The sequence below is a fragment of the Aquarana catesbeiana genome, unplaced genomic scaffold, assembly GCF_042186555.1.
Source record: "Aquarana catesbeiana isolate 2022-GZ unplaced genomic scaffold, ASM4218655v1 unanchor233, whole genome shotgun sequence".
In the NCBI taxonomy this organism is placed as follows: domain Eukaryota; kingdom Metazoa; phylum Chordata; class Amphibia; order Anura; family Ranidae; genus Aquarana; species Aquarana catesbeiana.
In genome coordinates this window covers 3,573,074-3,597,737 of record NW_027362661.1, presented here as the reverse complement: position 1 = coordinate 3,597,737, position 24,664 = coordinate 3,573,074, and the positions used below count along the sequence as shown (strand labels likewise).

The 24,664-nt window shown below is 46.3% G+C and overlaps 2 protein-coding genes across 2 annotated transcripts in view; one reads left to right on the top strand and one right to left on the bottom strand.

Moving 5' to 3' along the window:
- The window catches only part of LOC141121905 (uncharacterized), a 619,894-nt gene that overhangs the window by 142,743 nt on the left and 452,487 nt on the right, over window positions 1-24,664 (top strand). The window lies entirely within an intron of this gene.
- The window catches only part of LOC141121909 (uncharacterized), a 196,083-nt gene that overhangs the window by 50,050 nt on the left and 121,369 nt on the right, over window positions 1-24,664 (bottom strand). The window contains exons 6-8 of the mRNA XM_073611665.1: window positions 6,358-6,576; window positions 6,070-6,276; window positions 5,839-5,980 (exon numbers count right to left, since the gene is read on the bottom strand). Of these exons, the coding sequence (XP_073467766.1) occupies window positions 5,839-5,980; window positions 6,070-6,276; window positions 6,358-6,576 (568 nt within the window). The remainder of the gene's footprint in view (window positions 1-5,838; window positions 5,981-6,069; window positions 6,277-6,357; window positions 6,577-24,664) is intronic.

The window sequence follows — 24,664 nt, the reverse complement described above, 5'->3', positions numbered from 1 at the left end:
AACTCTGCGGACCCTGATGTAAAGGGGAACTCTAATGTAAAGGGGAATGCTGTGCACTCTGATATAATGTAATCTCTGATCACCAGAGCCCCCCTTACATCAGAGTTTGCCTTTATAAGAGAGTCTGCAGCATTCCCCTTTAAATCAAAGGTCCCCTTGCACTGTAAGGAGGAATCCTGCAGACTCTGATGTAAGGGGGAACTCTGTGCTGGCTGGGTTATATTACCTGACCTTCATGTAAATGGAGAAATATGGTTTTTGATTTTTATTGCTAGTTGCACCTGCACACATTTTACCTATATTTGTGTGCCTGTAATATTTATATATACACATACTCCAAGACTATGTTTAATGGTCTTTGATTAAAGAAGAATTGGTTAGAGAAAATTCTAGAAGCTGTGAATTCATAGTTCAAAGGATTTAAGGCTCCTAATATATGCAAATTATACAGTTAATTTTTATCACTTGATTTCGTTTTCCCATTATGGGTGTAAGGGTGGCCACATGTCCAAGTTTTGCCTTAGGCCTCACAAAGCCTAGAGCTGCTTCTGCTTATTTAGTCCATGATTTAGTCATGAATAACAGCGGGGCTGAGCCCCACCAGAGGTCAGAGAGTGAGGATGGGGGGAGAATAACCAAGATGAAGACTGGATTGATCCTGAAGACCACCATCATTGGGTTATTGACTCCTCCCTCATTATCACTTTCTGTTTAAGGTTCCAAAGTCTGAGGATGTTATCACATTATTATCAACATGTAAAAGTCTGTGCTCCAATCAAATCATCAGATATAAAATCTCCAGCTGGTAGAAAATGGGTGCAAAAGAAGTCAGGATTATCTCATGTATAACTTATAATATAGAATACAAAAGGTAGGACAATATTCATCAGAATGATGTAAGGTACCACACAGAGTATATAGTGCAGGGGTCAGGAGTATGTAATGTACAATATAAATTACACTGAGCAGAATTATAAACGCAACACTTTTGTGTTTGCCCCTATTATCATGAGCTGAACTCCAAGATCTATGACTTTTTCTATGTACACAAAAGGCCTATTTCTCTTAAATATTGTTCACAGATCTGTCTAAATCTGTGTTAGTAAGAACTTCTCCTTTGCCCAGATAATCACTCCACCTCACAGGTGTGCCATAGCAAGATGCTGATTAGACAGCATGATTATTGCACAGGTGTGCCACAGGCTGGCCACAATAAAAAGGCCACTTTAAAATGTGCAGTTTTATCACACAGCACAATGCCACAGATGTCGCAAGTTTTGAGGGAGCGTGCAGTTGGCATGCTGACTGCAGGAATGTCCACCAGAGCTGTTGCCCTTGAATTGAATGTTCATTTCTCCAGCATAAGCCGCCTCCAAAGGCGTTTAAGAGAACTAGGCAGTACATCCAACTGGGCCTCACAACTGCAGACCACGTGTAACCACACCAGCCAAGGACCTCTACATCCAGCATCTTCACCTCCAAGATAATCTGAGACCAGCCACCCGGACAGCTGCTGCAACAATCGGTTTGCATAACCAAAGAATTTGTGCATAAACTATCAGAAACCGTCTCAGGGAAGCCCATCTGCATGCTTGTCATCCTTATCGGGGTGGTCTCTACCTGACTGCAGTTTGTCATAACCGACTTGAGTGGGCAAATACAGGTATATGGGAAAGAGAAAGGTGGTGCTGCCCCTTAACTGAAGAGTGACCTTCAGAAGTGTATCACACTTCGCATCAGTGAGTGCAAGTGTGAAATTGATCCGCAATAGTGTAGTGTATTAAACCACTATAAATGCTTATAATAGCAAGTAAACTATAAAGTGCAATGTGCCAATATATCACCAAATGTGTGACAGCCCCACAAATATGACACAGGAGCTTGGCCCAGCACCACCACTCACCATATAGGACGTGAGGTGTAATAAGATGGCACCGCCTCAGACGACGTCCTATGATGAAACGCGTAAGCCGGAGCTTAGTCTGCACCCACGTCACTTCCGGTCTGTTTTTTTCCTGTCTGTGGAACGCACGCCAGTTTCATCCTCCTCTATTTTGTTGGTCGGGCATTAGATTTGCCCCGCTTGTTATACTGTGTGACTAATAAATATTTTTTAAATGGAGTCACACTATGAGTATCCATTTTTTTATGTCCATTTATATGAGGATACCCTGCGCCTAGTGTACCACGGATGGGTGATCGGTCTGGATATTTCTACTAAAGCAAATTTGATTACATGCACTTTACCCCTGCAGGGGTACAAAGATCTGGTGAGTGTGGAACCGAACGGGAGCACTACTGTCACCTCATCATTTTTGCTGCACTGGAGTCACGAATAAGTGTATGCACAGAGCACTTTGGACATCTGCACAAGTCACTTGGGAATATTGCATATATTTATACTAAAGACTAAACTTTTTATTACATATACATATTTTTTCACATGAGGACACTTTGGTTTGGCTTAATTATATATATATATATTTTTGTTTTTTGAGGATTATTTTTTAGAGGCGTATATATACTCTTTCATATACTCACAGGTTTTATTTGGAATTAACTGTATATTTGTGTAATTTTTGCACATTTCAGCACATAACTGTATATCTGTGTAATTTTTGCACATTCAGGTATAAGCTATGTCACACATTTGGTGATATATTGGCACATTGCACTTTATAGTTTATTTGCTATTATAAACACTTATAGTGGTTTAATACACTACACTATTGCGGATCAATTTCACACTTGCACTCACTGATGCGAAGTGTGATACACTTGTAAGGAAAACAGTGGAAACCGCCTGGCGCGCGCTCACGGGTGATTGCAAATGCCCATAGGCGATTATGCGCATGCTCGTGCGCGGAGGACAGCGTGCACATGCAGGAGCGCGTCCCTAGTGACAATAGGTGTCAGATGGCCTACTTAAAGAATGCCCTAACCACTGACCAGTGCTGACTGGTCTTCAGCTGTGCTCCTGATACCCCGAATCCTGTGTTTATCCTGTCTGGTACCCGTTGCTGACCTTGGCTCCCATTTGACTCTGCTATACCTGATCTCTGGCTCCTGATCCCGGCTTCCCATCTGACCTTGCTTCTGCCTGATGCCTTGGTACCTTGCTGCCCCTCTGCTACTGAACCTGGCTATCCTTGTGACCTTGCTCCTGTTCCCTGCTTGGCTCAGCAGTGCCATATGAGTGTCTGGGACTACAGTCCTGTGACCAGCTGCGACTTCCTGCTACAAGCTTCCGGGTCTTCAGCTGCAGGCACTCGTGTTCCTCCTGTCCCCCGGCTCCTTCTGTTCCATCCTCAGCGGGACCTGGGCTGGAGATACAAGAGAGGCCGACCTCGTCATTTCAGGCTCCCTTCAGGTACGTGACAACACTTCTGAAGGTCACTCTTCTGTTAAGGGGCAGCGCCACCTTCCTCTTTCCCATATCTCTGTATTTTAGTCGCTTCAATTTTTTTTGAGTGTTTCAGAGGAGGCAGCAGCCCAACATAATCCTAAGCCCGGAATCTTATTAACAACATACTTATTGAGTGGGCAAATGCTCGCATTCCATGGCATCTGGCACTTTGGAGAGGTGTTCTCTTCACGGATAAATCCCAGTTTTCACTGTACAGGGCAGATGGCAAACAACGTTTATGGCGTTATGTGGGCGAGCGGTTTGCTGATGTCAACGTTGTGGATGGAGTGGCCCATGGTGGCGGTGAGGTTATGGTATGGGCAGGCATATGCCATGGACAATGAATATAGGTGAATTTTATTGATGGAGATACCGTGGCGAGATCCTGAGGCCCATTGTTGTGCCATTCACCCACAACCATCTCCTCATGTTGCAGCATGATAATGCACGGCCCTATGGTGCAAGGATCTGTACACAATTCCTGGAAGCTGAAAACATCTCAGTTCTTGCATGGCCAGCATACTCACCAGACATGTCACCCATTGAGCATGTTTGGGATGCTCTGGATCGGCGTAAACGACAGGGTGTTCCAGTTCCTGTCAATATCTAGCAACTTTGCACAGTCATTGAAGAGGAATGGACCAACATTCCACAGGCCACAATCAACAATCTGATCAACTCTATGCCAAGGAGATGTGCTGCACTGCGTAAGGCAAATGGTGGTCACACCAGATAATGACTGGTTTTTGGACCCCCCCCCCCCCCCCAATACAGTAAAACTGCACATTTTAGAGTGGCCTTTTATTGTGGCCAGCCTAAGGCACACCTGTGCAATAATCATGCTGTCTAATCAGCATCTTGATATGCCACACCTGTGAGGTGGATGGATTATCTCAATAAAGGAGAAGTTCTCACTAACACAAATTTAGACAGATCTGTGAACAATATTTGAGAGAAATACGCCTTTTGTGTACATAGAAAAAGTCATAGATCTTTGAGTTCAGCTCATGATAAATAGGGGCAAACACGAAAGTGTTGCGTTTATAATTTTGCTCACTGTATATAGTGCAGGGGTCAGGAGTATGTAATGTACAATACAGATTATATAGTGTAATGATCAGGACTCATAATATTGGTATTCAGTAAGCCTAAATGTTTAAATGAGACAAGTTGCACATAGAGGAGTGTCCCACACCACTGCCTCCCAATTCATGAGACTGCACTAAGTGACTTGGGTCTGACACTATACAGACATATCCAGGTTCACTGATAAAAATCATGGGGCCCCCGTACAGCCTACCTGATGGGGCCCCCCTTCAGCCCCTCCCCAGTTCCCACCTTGAAATGAAGTGCAAGTTATATGGAATGTATTTATGTATTTTTTATTTTTTAGTAGTAATGGTGGCGATCAGCGACTTGACAGCGGGACATGCCAATGACATGATGTGCTGCAGACAGTGCCACCCATGCTGCCAATGTGCTGCCTGCACAGACAAGAGTGCCACCCCACCCATGCTGCCAATGCCATAATGTGTAGATGCTGCAGACAGATACAGTGTTCAATCATCATATAGCAGATCTTGAATCACCCCCAAGCAAGCACACACCTGTGTTAGCCCCACGAGCCACTTCCTCTCTGATCCTGCTGCTGCCTGGAGTCAGTCACAATTTCAAATGTCACCTGATTCCTCTGCCTCTGCCGTTCACCTCATTGCTTCTTCTCCAGTCTCACTGGCTCAGGCCGAGTGGATGAATCACTCCGCCAGGGAAGGCAATATGCAGGCCGGGACTTGAGCCAGCATGTGGAGCGGGCATGGAAGTGACATGTGCCCGAAATAGAAGAAATAGTCCCTCCCTCCACCCACAAGAACATCAATACGGAGTTACCCAAAAAGTAGAAAAAAATCTCAAATAAGTCAGTGCGGAGCCCAGGGGGTGCTTGCTGAGAGACTTTTTTTTTATTTTTTATTATGCATTCTTTCATTCTCTGTCCAGATTGCCCGGGCCTAGTACACCAGGGCCAGCTGTACTGGCTTATCAGCAGCCCTGGATATATCGGTCCACCCAGCACAACCAGCAAGTAATCCTTGGAGAATTGTTGTTCTGTCAGAGATCTTCCTAGACCCAGGTATGGGACAGAGGACTCAAAGTACATACTCCAGGTGCCTAGGTTGAGTAACAACTATGGTAAAAATCAACATTTATTCCAGCTGAACCCCAGAATCTCCATAAATCCAGTCTAGATACATAAATTGTGTCTGCAGCACAGAGAAGGAAGATTATCTGAGAGAAATACAGAAATACAGGATAGGGAACACAGCTCAGGAAAGTGACCAGGGTATTACAGGCTGATGTCACCCAGTCCCCACCCTACTCTGGACCAATCAGTGAGCAGTATGGGTGGAGGAATGTATTTAGTGTTAATGACCCACCTGTGCTGATCTCTGTAGGAGTGTCCTCCTCTATAAATGTCCCCGTTATTCCATCCTCCTCCATAGACTGCTGATCATCCCTCACATATGTCTCTTCTTCTTCTGCTTTAACCTCAAATTCTATATCAATTGGATCTCCACTCTAAATCAAGAAAATGAAAGAAAATATCATCTGAAAACTATAAAGTCACATAAAAACATCCAATGTTCTAGATGCTCTGTCCCACCAACCTTGTAACAGTGAGGGATGGTGTGATCTTCCTGTGTGGAATCCCGGGAATACAGAGGACAGGGACATTTCTCTGGTGGGTTCCTGGTATTAGGTGGCTCCATCATATCCTTGTGTCTGTCTGAAAACTCCTCCATCACTCCATACTCCTCATCCTCCTCTTTATACTCTTCTTTAACAACAATATTATAATCCTCGAGGTTTCCACTCTGAATATATGATAAAAAACATTCATTGTAACAAATATGCTGTATATAAATCATAACTATCAATAATTGTCAATCATCTACCTGATGATGGTGAGGGATGGTGTGACCTTCCTGTGTGGAATCCCGGGAATACAGAGGACGGGGACATCTCTCTGGTGGGTTTCTGTAGCTGGATGACTCCACCATGGTGTCCTGGTACAGATTTTTGCGAAACTCTGTTCCCGCCATTGCCCCATCCTCATCATCCTCCTCTTTTATCTCTTCTTTAACTTCAACTTTAGAATCTCTCAGGTTTCCACTCTGAATATATAATAAAAATGATATAAATTGTAACAATGCAGATAATGTACAGATCCTAATGATACTATCAGTGATTGTTCCTCATCTACCTGATGATGATGAGGGATGGTGTGATCTTCCTGTGTGGAATCCCGGGAATACAGAGGACGGGGACATCTCTCTGGTGGGTTCCCATTACTGGATCCATCTGTAGGAAACACACACACTGACTGAATACATTGTTTCTATGTGTTTATCAGATGATGGGGGATCTAGGTGGACCCTCCGTACTGCTCTCTCCTTTACAATAAAGTCTCCTCTTACCCGGTGATGTGAGGGGCAGCTGATTGTTCATCATGACGTCCTTGTAGAGATCCTTGTGTCCTTCTAAATATTCCCACTCCTCCATGGAGAAATAGACAGTGACATCCTGACACCTTATAGGAACCTGACACACACAATGATACAGTCACCATCCAGACACATCCCTTGTCTGTTACTGGATAATGTCCCAGAATTCCCAGCACCGCTCACCTCTCCTCCATGATCTCTCTGGTGACTTCTAGAATCTTCTTTTTATTTCTCTATTCTATCAGGGAGGGAGGTGAAGGCAATGTGATGGTCATATGATCTCCAGACTTCACAGGAGGAAAACTCAAGATCTGAACACAAATACTAAAATCAAATGATATTCCCAGAATCCTCCTCACCTCACCATTCAAGTCTCCATTTTATTAAAGCCCCACTTCAGACTGAGCTACAATTTACCCACACAGGACCCCCACACTATGCAGGTTAAAAGCTTGTAGCAGGCATTTTGACATCATTACATACAATGCAGGACCAACAGTTCCACTTTGCTAGTGAGAATGCCAAGGATCCGCCCACATCCTAAGATCATCAGGAAAAAACCCAGATGGAGGGACATTGGGAGGAGAAGCTTTGAGGTCAGTGTGATGTCATAGGACATATAGACTCTGGATGGAGGGACATTTGGATGGGGAGATTTGAGGGGTCCTCTATATGAGGCTCCCATGCAAACCACATCATTGTTCCTGGGTGTGTCCTACCTCTCCTAAACTGAAGAGTGAACTTTGCCCTTTACCATACAGAAATCTGTCAGGAATCTGTGAAAGTAAGCTCTCATGTGATCAGGTGATGTGCGGAGGAACGGAGTGTAAATAGCAGACAATGGTGGGGATGGATTTTGCTGAGTGCTGGTGCCAAGTTTCCACCCCCCAGGATCACTGCAGGTGTGGAGAAAAGCTGTGTAAGACGATATGGAAGAGAGATGAGGAGGAGATCCAGGAATCAGGATAAAGGTCAGGACAAGCAACAGACGAGCGCATCCAAGAGATGAAGCCGGGGTCACTACACAGAAAATCAATCCAAGGAAACAACAGGCAGGACGAGGAATAGCAAGAAGGAGCTCAGAGACAAATGAGAATATTGCTCAGGCAATGGGAGATTATCTCAGCATGACTTACATAATGAAGGAGATGAGGGGGAGGGGAGGAAGTCACTTAAGGCAGGGCTTGACAAATTTAGTTGAATCTAGGAGTTAGGGATGAGCCGAACACCCCCCTGTTCGGTTCGCACCAGAACATGCGAACAGAAAAAAAGTTTGTTCGAACACGCGAACACCGTTAAAGTCTATGGGACACAAACATGAATAATCAAAAGTGCTAATTTTAAAGGCTTATATGCAAGTTATTGTCATAAAAAGTGTTTGGGGACCCGGGTCCTGCCCCAGGGGACATGGATCAATGCAAAAAAAAGTTTTAAAAACGACCGATTTTTCAGGAGCAGTGATTTTAATAATACCCCCAAAACACCTTGTCCCCATGTTGATGAGGACAAGGGCCTCATCCCCACAACCCTGACCAGTGGTTGTGGGGGTCTGCGGGCGGGGGGCTTATCGGAATCTGGAAGCCCCCTTTAACAAGGGGACCCCCAGATCCCAGCCCCCCCCTGTGTGAAATGGTAAGGGCCTACCATTTCACTAAAAAACTGTCAAAAATGTTAAAAATGACAAGAGACAGTTTTTGACAATTCATTTATTTAAATGCTTCTTCTTTCTTCTATCTTCCTTCATCTTCTTCTTCTTCTGGTTCTTCCTCCGGCGTTCTCGTCCAGCATCTCTTCCGCGGCGTCTTCTATCTTCTTCTCCTCGGGCCGCTCCGCACCCATGGCATGGGGGGAGGCTCCCGCTCTTCTCTTCATCTTCTTCTCTTCTTCATCTTCCTTTCTTCTTCTCTTCTTCATTTTCTTCTCCAGGCCGCTCCGCATCCATGCTGGCATGGAGGGAGGCTCCCGCTGTATGACGGCGTCTCCTCGTCTGATGGTTCTTAAATAACCAGTGACCCCGCCCCCCTCTGACGCACGGTGACTTGACGGGACTTCCCTGTGATGTCACGGGGAATGCCACAGGGAAGTCCCGTCATGTCCCGTGCGCCAGACGGGGGCGGGGTCCGTCACACAGTGGGAGCCTCCCTCCATGCCAGCATGGATGCGGAGCGTCCCGGAGAAGAAAATGAAGAAGAGAAGAAAAGAAGAGGATGAAGAGAAGAGCGGGAGCCTCCCCCCATGCCATGGGTGCGGAGCGGCCCGAGGAGAAGAAGATAGAAGACGCCGCGGAGGAGATGCTGGACGAGAACGCCGGAGGAAGAACCAGAAGAACCAGAAGAAGAATAAGAAGATGAAGGAAGATAGGAGAAAGAAGAAAGAAGAAGCATTAAATAAAGGAATTGTCAAAAACGGTCTCTTGTCATTTTTATCATTTTTGACAGTTTTTTAGTGAAATGGTAGGGGTACTTGTACCCCCTTACCATTTAACACAGGGGGGGCGGGATCTGGGGGTCCCCTTGTTAAAGGGGGCTTCCAGATTCCGATAAGCCCTCTGCCCGCAGACCCCCACAACCACCGGCAAGGGTTGTGGGGATGAGGTCCTTGTCCTCATCAACATGGGGACAAGGTGTTTTGGGGGGCTACCCCAAAGCACCCTCCCAATGTTGAGGGCATGTGGCCTGGTACGGTTCAGGAGGGGGGGCGGTCTCTCGTCCCCCCCTCTTTTCCTGCGGCCTGCCAGGTTGCGTGCTCGGATAAGCGTCTGGTATGGATTTTTGGGAGGACCCCACGCCTTTTTTTTTGGGGGGGGGCGGGGTTCCCCTTAAAATCCATACCAGACCTGAAGGGTCTGGTATGGAATTTAGGGGGACCCCCACGTCATTTTTTTTTTAAATTTTGGCCGGGGTTCCCCTTAATATCCATACCAGACCTGAAGGGCCTGGTATGGAATTTAGGGGGACCCCCACGTCATTTTTTTTTAAATTATGGTTCGGGGTTCCCCTGTGGGGAATTTCCATGCTGTTTTTATCAATGAACTTCTATGTGTATTGTCGAACCGGCAATGCAATAGCCGGGAGTAGTTTTAAATGGCTTTTTTCCTTTCAAATGTCATTTTGCTGTCAGACTGTTCTAAACACGGGAAACATGCGCCCCTTTACAGGCATACTATAGACACCCCCCAGCTATGAAATTTAAAGGGATATTACACTTTTATTGTTTGACTTTAAGCATTATTAAAATCACTGCTCCTGAAAAAACGGACGTTTTTAAAACTTTTTTTTGCATTGATACATGTCCCATGGGGCAGGACCCAGGTCCACAAAATTTTTTATGACAATAGCTTGCATATAAGCCTTTAAAATTAGCAGTTTTGATTTCTCCCATAGACTTTTAAAGGGTGTTCCGCGACATTCGAATTTGCCGCAAACACCCCAAATTGTTCGCTGTTCGGCGAACTTGCGAACAGCCAATGTTCGAGTCGAACATGCTCATCCCTACTAGGAGTCAGCTAAAAAAATTAGGAGACAGTTTTTTTTAAGGGAAGTGTGGGTTATCAGCGCCAGGGGAATGGCAAGTAGTTTGTGAAGTGCAGAATGCAGGACTTGGGGTCCAGGACATGTAGTGCAGGGTGCAGAATGTAGGACATTGGGTGCAGGGTACCAGAGAAGGGTGTAGGTCACCGCAGGGCATGGGGTGCTGGAGAAGGGTACAGAATGCAGGAAATGGGGTACAGGGTGCAGAACATGAGACATGGGGTACAGGGTACCAGAGGGAGGTGTAGATCACTGCAGCACATGGGATGCAGGAGTAAGGTGCAGAACGTAGAACATGGAGTGCAAGGTGCAGGAGAAGGGTGCAGGACATGTGGTGCAGGGTACATAATGCAGGACATGGGGTTCAGGGTAACAGAGAAGGGTGTAGGTCACTGCAGAACATGGGATGCAGGAGAAGGGTGCAGAATGCAGGACATGGGGTTCAGGGGAAGGGTACAGTGTGCAGAATGCAAGACATAGGGACCAGGGTGTATAATGCAGGACATGTGGTGCAAGGTGCAGAACACGACATGGGGTACAGGGTACTGGAGAACCAGAGAAGGGTGCAGGTCCCTGCAGAACATGGGGTACAGGGTACCGAAGGGTGCAGGTCACTGCAGGGGAAGGGTACAGTGATCAGAATGCAGGACATGTGGTACAGAACACAGAACAAAGCGTGCATGACATGAGGTGTAGAATATGGGGTGTTGGGTGGAAAACATGGGTTGCAGAACTTAGGATATGGGCTGTAAGAGAAAGGTGCAGAATGCAGGACATGGAGTGTAGGACAGTAATCCAATCCCCCCTCCCCTGTGTCCTCCTGCATGTCCTGTACATCTCCCCCAGCAGTGTGTGAGAGCAGAGTGGATGGAGAGGACATCTTGTGTACATAAAGCAGCATGTCCCTCCCTGGCTGGTTTCTTAGCTGGCTGCTTTGCAGGCTTGTCCTGGTTACTCCTGTAAGGAATCTGTAGTCCTGTTTCTCAGCACCTTGTGGGGATCTTTGTGGCAGTGCCGAGGTGGCGCCATGTTGGAGATTCGGTCCCGCTCCTTCCTCTCTGTTCTGCCAGAGGGCTCTGCAGGGACACAGGCAGCTGTGGGTGGAAGCAGGAGCCGATGGTGACAGTAATGCGGCCGCAGAAAGGAGAAAGATCGGCAGCGGGAGCTCAGTGAGATGAGTCCTCTCATCCCGCTGTCCTGTCCAGTCCACCCCTCACTTCACAGGTCGGGTGTCATCATCTCCTCCTCCTCCCCTCACCCTCCCGCCTGGCCCCGCTCCGAGCCACATTCCTGTCTGAATAATGTGTCCGGGTTTCAGGCAGAAAAATTATTCAGACCAACAGTGAGAATGGGCTGACAAGAGCCCAGGCGCCAGGACGCCATGTCTAGTCACCATGGTGACCTGGGATTTGTTGAGCCCTGACTTAAGGTGACCATAGAGACATGGAAATTCAGCTGGTTCAGCAGGGATCGGTCACATTTCCATCCATGTGTGGTCACTGCCGGATAAAAGTCACTCCATCAGCGGCTGCAGCCAATAGCTGATAAAACTGAACCATGTATGGCCAACTTTGGAAGGAAGATATATTAATCATCAACTGATCCCCCTGAAGGGGTTAATCTGCGTATTACCTCCTCTGCCGCCAGATCCAGCAATGTCTCCTCTACTTCCTATGGAGCGTCCTGTTTGTAACTGACATCACTTCCTGTCTTCCATAGAGACTTCCTGTCTGGGTAGAGGTGAGATCACCATCTTGTGGAGATCAGAGGAACAGCAGCCCTGAGATACATCTTGTAGTGTGAACACGGCCTTGTGCTGTGTGTGTATGTACTGTATATCCTTATAGATGGGGTCATCTCCACTCCCACCAAGGGGGATGGAAATATATATACCCCTCACAATTCCTCCTCTTTCAGACAAACTGCAGGAACAGTCTTTCCCCGTGCAAGCAGCAATGATACACAGCCAAAAAAACGCCACTCCACTATCTTATTACAGATTACCAAAGAAGAAGAAAGAAACAAACAAAAGAAATGTCACAGGAGAGGCAAACAACGAAGAGGAGGATGAAGATGTAGGTCCCTTGAACAGAAGATATCCACAGAGGAACAGAAAATAGACTCTGATGTGTCCTGTATCTCCACAGTTGTGAATTTGGCAGATATACAGTTATCTGAGTACGAGGTCTCTTTAATGTCTCGGGGTCTCTCCTTTTCACCCACCTATCACTTCAATGTCTTTGATACTATTTTAGACATAAATAGACTTATACGTAATCATTTATTAACTGCTTCAGCCCCGGGAGATTTTACCCCTTTCCTGACCAGAGCACTTTTTGCGATTCGGCACTGCGTCGCTTTAACTGACAATTGCGCGGCCGTGCAACATTGCACCCAAACAAAATTGACGTCCTTTTTTTCCCACAAATAGAGCTTTCTTTTGGTGGTATTTGATCACCTCTGTGGTTTTTATTTTTTGCGCTATAAACAAAAAAGGAGCGACAAATTTGAAAAAAAAAGCATTTTTTTTTACTTTTTGCTATAATACATATCTCCAAAAAATATATAAAAAAACATTTTTTTCCCTCAGTTTAGTGCGATATGTATTCTTCTACATATATTTGGTAAAAAAAAAAAAAAAATGCAAAAAGCGTATATTGACTGGTTTGTGCAAAAGTTATAGCGTCTACAAAATAGGGGATAGATTTATGGCATTTTTATTATTACTTTTTTTATTAGTAATGGCGGCGATCTGCGATTTTTATCATGACTGCGACATTATGGCGGACACATCGGACACTTTTGACACTGTTTTGGGACCATTGTCATTTATATAGCGATCAGTGCTATAAAAATGCATTGATTACTGTGTAAATGACACTGGCAGGGAAGGGGTTAAACACTAGGGGCGATCAAGGGGTTAAGTGTGTCCTAGGGAGTGATTCTAACTGTGGGGGGATGGGCTTCCACTGACATGACAGCGATCACTGCTCCAGATGACGGAGCAGTAGATCCCTGTTATGTCACTAGGCAGAACAGGGAAATACCTTGTTTACATAGGCATCTCCCCATTCTGCCGCTCCATGACACGATCGCGGGACACCAGTCGGACATCGAGTCAGCTGAACCTGTGGGCACGGTCACGCTGTACGCGGTGAGTGGGCCCACTAGCCCGCCAATTAAAGGGGATGTACAGGTGCGCCCATTTGCCCACCGCTGCCATTGTGCCGACTTATGGTATATCGGCGTTCAGCGGTCAACAAGTGGTTAAGGAAACATTTTCAGAAGGAGGGAGATGAACGGGAAGAGACCTGTTTTTTCAGGAGCAATGATTTTAATAATGCTTAAAGTGAAAAAATAAAAGTGTAATATTCCTTTAAATATCGTACCTGGGGGGTGTCTATAGTATGCCTGTAAAGTGGTGCATTTTTCCCGTGCTTAGAACAGTCCCTGCACAAAATGACATTTCTAAAGGAATAAAAGGCATTTAAAACTGCTTGCAGCTGTAATGTAATGTCCCCCCCCCCCCCCCCCCCCCTCAGCCCATTACCAGGCCCTTTAGGTCTGGTTTGGATATTAAGGGGAACCCCGCACCCAAATAAAAAAAAAGGCGTGGGGCCCCCAGGCCCTATATATGCTGAACAGCAGTATACAGGCGGTCCCCGGGTTACAAACAAGATAGGGACTGTAGGTTTGTTGTTAAGTTGAATCTGTTTGTAATTTGGAACAGGTACATTTTGTAAGTGTAGTTCCAGCCCAAAAATCTATTTTTAAGCTTTTTGGAAAACACAGGGAAGGGTTATCATCACCCCTGTAACTTTTTTTTGCTGTCTGTGCCCCTGTTCAGAAGATTTCCCCTTACTTTCTGTCCCAATAACAATTGGATTTTGAAAATTTTTGGGTTATTAGTAGGGTTGTCCCGATACCGATACTAGTATCGGTATCGGCACCGATACCGAGCATTTGCCCAAGTACTTGTACTCGGGCAAATGCTCCCGATGCCTCCCCCGATACCTAGACTGTCAGCTGTGATCGGCGCGTGGGGGAGTTACAAGATTCTCCCCCAGCGGCTTTCACCAGCTTTAGTGACAGACAGCGGTGATCGCTCACAGCTGACTGTCACTGCATCCTCCTCCGTGCCCCCTCCTTTCCTCTGTCCTTCTCAGCTGTCCCCTCCGTTCTGCTCTTATCTGTCCTTATCTGTCCCTCTCCGCTGTCCCCTCGTTCTGCTCTTATCTGTCCCCTCCGTTCTCCCCTTCAGTTCCTCCGTCCTCCCCCTCCTTCCTTTGTGTATGGATAGAGTCAGCTGACTCTGTCCATTCACATAACTGAAACATTGTAATCTTCTGTGATTACGATGTGTCAGTTTATGAATGGAGAGAAGCTGCGGTCTTCTCTCCATTCATTGTCAGTGCAGCTGACGCTGCAGAGAAAGGGACTGGGGATTCTCTATCCTCTGTCTCTTTCTCTGTCTCAAGGGGGAGATATCAGAGGTCTGTTAAGACCCCTGATATCTCACCAAAGCCCCCCAAAAGGGCTGATTAAAAAAAAAAAAAAAAACAATAAAGAATAAAAGAAATATTATTGTAAAAAATAAAAATTGTAAAAAAAAAAAAATAACACACACATACAACGTTCACCCCCTCCCCCCCCCAAAAAAAAGCAAGCACTGTTTAAAAAAAAAAAAAAAAAATGAAAAAAAAAACACTGTCACGTGACATTAAAAAAAAAAGTATCGGTAATCGGTATCGGCGAGTACTTGAAACAAAGTATCGGTACTTGTACTCGGTCCTAAAAAAGTGGTATCGGGACAACCCTAGTTATTAGGGAAACAAGGATTGGTGATAAAGCATCAGTGGAGACACCTTTTCCCATATTAACTCTTACAGGAGAGAATTTCCCTTCCTAGGGGTAGATTTCATCTCACTTCCTGTTGTCTACCTCCGTTTGTAAGTAGAAGTCATTTGTAAGTCCGATGTTTGAAAATAGGGAACTGCCTGTATATACAATACGGCCTGTCCTATACACTCTGTGGAAAATTGGGCCTTAGGTGTTGTTGGTACCAGAACACTGTAAGCCCTCACAGTTACTCTTGGTGGGTGCTGGAACAGGCCCTGTTGTCAAATATTATATCAAGAATTGTAATTACATGCCCCTGTTAATTAGGGACAGAAAAATTGGGCCTTAGGCGGTGACACAACACTGTAAAGCCTCACAGATGCTTTTGTTGAGCGCAGAAACAGGTCCTGCTGTGAAATATTAGATCAAAAATTGTAATTACGTGCCACTGTGAAACAGGGGCAAAAAAATTGGGCCTTAGGCAGTGGTGGTGGTGCCACAACACTGCAACCCCTCACAGATACTCTTGTTGAGCGCAGGAACGAGCCCTGCTGTTAAATATTTGATGAAATATTGTAATTACATGCCCCTGTTAAACAGGGGCAGAAAAATTGGGCCTTAGGAGTGGTGGTGGTGCCCCGAACTGAAAATATTATTAGAAGCTATCATCATGAATAGGAATATTCTAGTATCTGGATAAAGGGGGCCTTGAGAGGTAAGGAAGTCCTCTTCTTCCTCCAGCTGTTCTGCCTCAATTGCCCTGTCCATTATTCCACGCAGCGTGTGCTCCAACAGGAAAACAAGAGGGACAGTATCACTGATGCATGCACTGTCACTGCTCACCATCCTCATGGCCTCCTCAAATGGTGACAGGACAGTGCATGCATCCTTGATCAGTAGCCACAGGCAAGGCGATAAAAAACCAAGCTCCTCTGACCCTGTTCTGGTGCCATACTCACACAGGTACTCATTGATGGCCCTCTGCTGTGTGTGCAACCGCTGTCACAAATGAGGCGGTTCTTAGGCAAGTTGCATTCTCTTTGAATGTCAGACAGCCGAGCACTGGCATTATATGACCGTCAGAAATGACCACAGACTTTCCTGGCCTGCCTCAGGAGATCCTGTAAGCCTGGGTACCTGTTTAAGAACAGTTGCACCACCAAATTCAGGACGTGAGCCAAACAGGGAACATGGGTCAAGTGTCCCTGGCGGAGAGGAGGTTGGTGCCATTGTCGCATACAACCATTCCTGGCTGAAGTTGGCGTGGTGTCAACCACCTCTGAGCCTGCCCTTGCAGAGCTGACCGAATCTCTGCCCCAGTGTGGCTCCTGACCCCTAAGCAGGCCAACTCAAGCACCGCATGGCATCTTTTTGCCTGAGTGCTTGCGTAGCCCCTTGAACACCTATGGAGCACCACTGGTTCAGAGGAGAAATCTGCAGAGGAAGAGGCCATAGAGGAAGAAGAAGAGGAGGAGGTGGAGGAGAGAGCTGTGGCAGAATCATCACTAGCATTTTGGAAGCGTGGTGGCGGAACAAGCTCCAACAATACTGAACCCTATCCTGCATCCTTCCCAGCTGCCAGCAGAGTTACCCAGTGCACCGTGAAGGAAAGGTAATGGCCCTGTCCATGCCTGCTGGACCATAAGTCAGTAGTAATATGCACCTTACTGCTGACCGCCCTGTCCAACGAGGCTAAGACATTGCCTTCCACATGCTGGTAGAGAACCGGAATGGCCTTCCGTGAAAAGAAATGGCGTTTGGGAACCTGCCACTGAGGTACCCCACATTCCACAAATTCACAAAAGGGGGCAGAGTCTACCAGATGAAAAGGCAGCAGTTGCAGTGCTAGCAATTTGGCAAAGCTAGTATTCAGACGCTGAGCATGTGGATGGCTGGGACCGAATTTCTTTTTACGGTTTAGCAACTGGGGTAGGGAAATTTGCCTGCTAAAATCAGATGGAGGTGTACTGATAGCTGATTGGCTGCAAGTACTTGGGACACCTATTGCTATACCTTCATTCCTCTCCGGTTTCTGAGATGACTGGAGGTATAGTGGGGTTGGAGAACCCAGCTGATGAGGAGCAAGGAGAGGTCCGCCTTGTTCTTTGATGTGGGTCTTTTAAGTGCTGTTGCCAACGGACTGTATGGGAGGTCGTCATATGTGCCCAAGCACCTGCTGTTTTGGCCACGCTTGATACGCTTCAGACATATGTTGCAAACAGCAACGGTGTGATCTGCTGCACACTTGTCAAAAAAGGCACACACCAAAGAACTTTTCAAAATATGTGGAGAGTCAGCAGCGCCCTGCACCTGCTTAGCTCTGCGGTGTGATGCAGTAGGGTGGCTGCCCCTGGAGAGCATCCTACCTCGTTGGAGATGTGCCTCCTCCTCCCTTCTATCAGGCACCCAGGTTGAGTCAGGGACCTCATCATCCCCTCCCTCCTAGTCACTGGAGCAAACTTGGCAGTGTGCTGCAGCTGGGGGAACATGACTGCCAGTTTTTTTACCTTCTTGAGCACCCCCTCTCTCTAGGCTCACATTACTGCCTTCATCATCAACCTGGGTACCATCATCAGAGCCATCAAATCGCTGCACATCCTCCTGCAGCATGTACCTGACACTGTGGTCGAATAGTTCAGGAGACTCCTCCATGCATGATGGTGGGGCTAGGGAAGGAGTGACTGTTGACATGGAGCCGATGGAATATGCCACTTTGGCAGCTGCATTGGCAGGCAAACTACTCTGAGCCTGGGTGACAGAGGATGAGGACGGCGCTTTGTTATCCATTCCACCAACTCTTCTGCATGTTGTGGCTCAATAACATGGCCAGCTGCAGGAAAAAAGGACAAGCGTGCCCCACGGCCACGTGCTGAGGATGCACCATGTTCACGACCAGCACTGTTGACTGTAGACACAGAGCCTAATTGCCCTCTTTTAGTGGCCTGTGAGCGTCTGCCTCTCCTTGGTGGCCTTCCGGACATGCTGTAAATTTTGTTTAGCAAAAAAAAAACTACACTGCATTGTGTACTGTGTATACCACCAGGAAACTAGTAGCAACTGCACTAGGGGTGCACGGTACTGTGTACACCAACAGAAGTTTAATAACAACTATGTGTAAGATTGGGGTGATCAGACTCAAGCGGTAGGTGCGTTTCCAGTGAGTACGCCAGTCCAAAACTGTATTTTAAGGGCATGGTAGCCCACTTTTATTTAAGCAAATGAAAACAAAAGGTTCACAAAGACATCAGTATCCCATGCAGGGGGTTCCACCATTACTGTATCTTACAGACTCCAAATGCTTCAGCCTCCTGGCTTACGTTATTGCCGCATGGCTGCTTCAGGCCTGTAGCCTAGGCCTTAGGTCTGCTCCTGAGAACAAAACGAGTTTCCTAGAGTTAAGCTCTCTCCTAGCTTACTCCTGATCAGCGCCTTGCTGCTCTGTCACAAAGTACATCTGCCTCCTGCACACATGCATGCTCTGACTGCAACCATGCAGTCTGCAGAGGAATGGGAGTCCACCTGACTCCCATGAACAAACTTCCTGCCTGTGGGGTGGGGCCTTGAGCCATAGCCAGGTCACAACTAAATAGCCCAGCACACAGCTGTGCAATCAGCGTGCCTTTCTCTCCAAAATCTGGCATAAACCAGCAATCTTCTGAAGTAGCAGAATATTAGGTAGGATATTGGTAATGACTGCTGGACAATGAACTTCTGGTATGCGAGATTTATTCCATTCTTCTAGCCAGCAAGAATGGACACTCCTGGCCCGACTAATGTCTACACGCCAAGAAGTGCCCGATACAGACAATTCAGTGTACATATATCTTCCATCACATTACGTCACAAGCGAACAGACAATACATTTCCGTTATAAGACATTCTAACCTTTTAACCCTTTTAAGCAGTCAACCTACTCTTATGGGTGCAAAGCAGTTTAGCAAAGCAAATTCCTTTTGTACTCTTGCAAAGTTTGCAGGTTCTTGCTTTTGCGGTTTCCTTATCATTTTTGCAAATCAGCTTGACATTCTCTTAGCTATAGGAAAGTGTGCATCAGTGTGTTAAACACAGGTGTCTGTGTTAAGGGGGGTGAAATGGTGAATTCAGTGTCTTACCCACAGCCTGTAACGAATTTTACAGATCTCATAATATGTTCTTAGCATAGTGTATAGGAATGGCTCCTTAGCTGAAATTCTAAATCAGTCTTACTACACACATAACCATGACCATATAACCTAATCCCCATTCCTACTTCACTTCCACGTAGCATAGGGTCCCAATGCCACATATGGGTACACTGTATGTATTGTGTACACCACCAGAAAAGTAGTAGCAACTGCAGTATGGGTGCACGGTACTGTGTACACCAACAGAAGTATAATAATAACTATAGGTGCATTGTATGTATTGTGTACACCACCAGGAAAGTAGTAGCAACTGCACTAGGGGTGCACAGTACTGTGTACACCAACAGAAGTTTAATAACAACTATGGGTGCACTGTATTGACCACCAGAAAAGTATGAGCAACTGTACTATGGGTGCACAGCACTGTATACTGTGTACACCACCCGAAGTATATTAGAAACAGTACACCAGGAACGGCCTGCAGTCAGATATAGCTAAACTGGATACAGTGGATATATATATACGAGAGTTGTGTGTATATATATTAAATACACTGCAGCTAACTGAATAACCTGCCTACAATAAGTATATTAGAAACAGTACACCAGGAACGGCCTGCAGTGAGATATAGCTAAACTGTATGCAGTTGATATATATACAAGACTATCTGTGTATATATACAGTGGGGACAGAAAGCATTCAGACCCCCTTAAATTTTTCACTCTTTGTTATATTGCAGCCATTTGCTAAAATCATTTAAGTTCATTTTTTTCCTCATTAATGTACACACAGCACCCCATATTGACAGAAAAACACAGAATTGTTGACATTTTTGCAGATTTATTAAAAAAGAAAAACTGAAATATCACATGGTCCTAAGTATTCAGACCCTTTGCTCAGTATTTAGTAGAAGCCCCTTTTGATCTAATACAGCCATGAGTCTTTTTTGAAAATATGCAACAAGTTTTTCACACCTGGTTTTGGGGATCCTCTGCCATTCCTCCTTGCAGATCCTCTCCAGTTCTGTCAGGTTGTATGGTAAACGTTGGTGGACAGCCATTTTTAGGTCTCAATTGGGTTTAAGTCAGGGCACTGGCTGGGCCATTCAAGAACAGTCACGGAGTTGTTGTGAAGCCACTCCTTCGTTATTTTAGCTGTGTGCTTAGGGTCATTGTCTTGTTGGATGTAAACCTTCGGCCCAGTCTGAGGTCCTGAGCACTCTGGAGAAAGTTTTCGTCCAGGATATCCCTGTACTTGGCCGCATTCATCTTTCCCTCGATTGCAACCAGTCGTCCTGTCACTGCAGCTTAAAAACACCCCCACAGCATGATGCTGCCACCACCATGCTTCACTGTTGGGACTGTATTGGACAGGTGATGAGCAGTGCCTGGTTTTCTCCACACATACAGCTTAGAATTAGGGCCAATAAGTTCTATCTTGGTCTCATCAGACCAGAGAATCTTATTTCTCACAATCTTGGAGTCCTTCAGGTGTTTTTTTTAGCAAACTCCATGCGGGCTTTCATGTGTCTTGCACTGAGGAGAGGCTTCCGTCAGGCCACTCTGCCATAAAGCCCCGACTGGTGGAGGGCTGCAGTGATGGTTGACTTTCTACAACTTTCTTCCATCTCCCGACTGCATCTCTGGAGCTCAGCCACAGTGATCTTTGGGTTCTTCTTTACCTGTCTCACCAAGGCTCTTCTCCCCCGATAGCTCAGTTTGCCGGACGGCCAGCTCTAGGAAGGGTTCTGGTCATCCAAAACGTCTTCCATTTAAGGATTATGGAGGCCACTGTGCACTGTAAGGTCTTATATAGACAGGTGTGTGGCTTTCCTAATCAAGTCCAATCAGTATAATCAAACACAGCTGGACTCAAATGAAGGTGTAGAACCATCTCAAGATTGATCAGAAGAAATGGACAGCACCTGAGTTAAATATATGAGTGTCACAGCAAAGGGTCTGAATACTTAGGACCATGTGATATTTCAGTTTTTCTTTTTTAATAAATCTGCAAAAATGTCATCAATTCTGTGTTTTTCTGTCAATATGGAGTGCATTAATGAGGAAAAAAATTAACTTAAATGATTTTAGCAAATGGCTGCAATATAACAAAAGTGAAAAATTTAAGGGGGTCTGAATACGTTCCATCCCCACTGTATATTAAATACACTGCAGCTAACTGAATCATAGTATATTAGAAACAGTACACCAGGAACAGCCTGCAGTGAGATCTAGCTAAACTGGATACAGTGGATATATATATATATATATATATATATATATATATACAGTGGAACTTCGGATTACGAGCATAATCCATTCCAGGAGAATGCTCGTAATCCAAAGTACTCGCATATCAAAGGGAGTTTCCCCAATGAAGTCAATGGAAACAAAAATAATTCATTCCGCATTGACTTCAATGGCATGCAATACCGCATGCGGCCAGAGGTGGGGGGGCACCGGAGAGCCTCGGAAACGGCCGGAAAGGCCCGAGGACACCTCTGCTGACCTCGTCAAACCTCTGAAAGACTCCGTTCCTGAGGTTTGCCGAGGTCAGCTGAGCTGTCCTCTGGCCTTTCCATGCATTTCCGAACAGCTCCGGCACCCCCACCTCAGGCCAAACGCGGTACTGGACACACGCTTTGCCCTGAATCGTGCTAGTTTTGCGAGACAACACAAAAATACAGTCCTTGTATTGCGAAACGCTTGTTAACCCCATTACTCGCAATCCGAGGTTCCACTGTATATATGAGACTATCTGTATATATAGATATTAAATACACTGCAGCTAACTGAATAACCTGCCTGCCTGCTCAATTTAATGAGACTCTCTCTCCGTCCACGCCAACAACACACTACATGAGGCCGACGTGCAGGCGGCCTTATATAGTGTGGGGGTGGACTTAGTCCCCCTGAACCATATTGGCCAATTATGGCTCTATTAGCTGAGGGTGCTGTAATTGGCCAGGGCATGCAGGTCATGATGCATGCTTTGGCCAATCATCATACAGCAATGCACTGCGCTCCCGCAGTGCATTATGAGCCGTTACACGCAGCTCGAATTTGGCACGAACGGCCCATAATGTTCAGTTTTCAACGAACGGGCAAACAGCCAATGTTCGAGTCGAACTCATGTTCAACTGGAACAGAAAGCTCATCCCTAGACATGGGGTCACATCTCTACAGGGGGTACAAGGGAGATACTGGGAGAGTATCCAGAATATCTCCCTTCCACCCCCTATCCAGATTAGGAGGTCTCAGATTAGGAGAGGGGGTGTCTGTAGGTCCTGGACTAGGGCAGCAGGTGTCTGAAGGCCTTGGACTATGAGAGGGGATCGTGGAGACCCTCTGAACTAGGAAAGAGGGTGCCTGAAGGACCTGCCAGCTTCAGGGAGAAAGCCTGGATCTAAAGCCTGGGCTGAGGAAGAGCCTGCCTCGGTCCTGGAGGATTGTGTTGCACTCCTATGAACCATTTCCAGCTGAGTGCAGACTGAAGCCCGCTGTCGGCTGACATCACAGAGCCGGTCCAGGCTGAGGAAAGATTGTAACCATATAGTCTGGATCCACGCATATGCTTGAACTGGCACCCGGCTCAGCCTCTCAGAGAGAGGTCCCGTTCCCTTCACAGCCCAGTGTTTCAGTGAGCGGGGGGCAGAGCAGAGAGCAAGAGACAGACAACCCCCAACTTTCAGCTCAGGAAGCTGTGAGAACGGAGCGATCGGCGGTGTTTGATTACTCGGTTCTCAGCCTTAGAGCCGGTGGGGGACAGATGCAGAATCCATCCAGGTAAGTATGATTCAAAAATAAAATTCAAATACTTCTCTTTTAATTATTCAACATCTCCTCTTTCCTGCTATCTGGCCCACATGACAATTAGGCTTATTCACATGAAGCATATCTATCCATTCCCAGTGTGATGGGCATGTACCATGTGGGGATACATGGTGTTCTGTTCATCTCTGTGCAGGCAGTCCAGTCAAAATCAATTGGGACGCAGCAGCTGCATGGATATAGTCGAATGTCAAAATATGACATGCATACAGGAAAGGATGCGTGTATCCAAACACACAGTGGTCACACTCCTGATTGGCTCCCGCTGCTGTCAATCACAGCCAGTGAGCCAATCAGGAGATGAAGTTGGCGGGGCTGAGCCATGGCTCCGTGTGTGAATGAACACACAGAGCCATGGCTCGGGAGCACACCTGCTTGGGTGCCCCCATAGCAAACTGCTTACTGTGGGGGCACCCAGCAGGAGGGAGGGGCCAGGGGCTGAGGGACCTAAGAATAGGAGAATCCAGGCTGCTCTGTGTAAAACCATTACACAGAGCAGGTAAGTATGACATGTTTGTTATTTAAAAAAACAAGACTGTAATATCACTTTAAGGTTAGCTGTATGTAGTAAAGGATATGCAATAGAATAGTTTTATTTTATTAAAAATGAGTATACTGAGGTTTGTACTGTTTGCATATGGCCCTTTAAGCCCCTCCCCCTGTTGGTGCAATCTGACCACACCCACAGTTTTGGTGCAGCGCCGCTATATTGCCACATACCATTTTTCTTGGGGGGGTGGGGGTGCAAAAAAAAAAAAGTAGCTACGCCACTGGGTAGAGGGGATGGAGGAGAGAGAGAGGACACACATCCGCTCTCCTCCATATCTTGTTCCTGACCCGGAAGTGACATGTATGACATCACTTCCGGGTCCCCGGTGACAGTTTCCTCGGCAATCAAGGCCGGGAAAGAATATAATGCAGTGTGATCTGTATTACATTACATTCAGTGGAGCACAGGGGAGATATTGGGGGGTCTTTTAGACCCTGGATGTCTCATTAAAGAGAACCTGTCACCAAAAAAATCATCACATAGGGGACTTTTTGTCGCCACATACCATTTTTCTTGGGGGGTGGGGGTGCAAAAAAAAAAAAAGTAGCTACGCCACTGGGTAGAGGGGAGGGAGGAGAGAGAGAGAGGACACACATCCGTTCTCCTCCATATCTTGTTCCTGACCCGGAAGTGACATGTATGACATCACTTCCGGGTCCCCGGTGACAGTTTCCTCGGCAATCAAGGCCGGGAAAGGATATAATGCAGTGTGATCTGTATTACATTACATTCAGTGGAGCACAGGGGAGACATTGGGGGGTCTTTTAGACCCTGGATGTCTCATTAAAGAGAACCTGTCACCAAAAAAATCATCACATAGGGGACTTTTTGTCCTCTATGTCAGTGTTTCTCAACCTTTTTTCAGTCAAGGCGCCCTCCAAAATT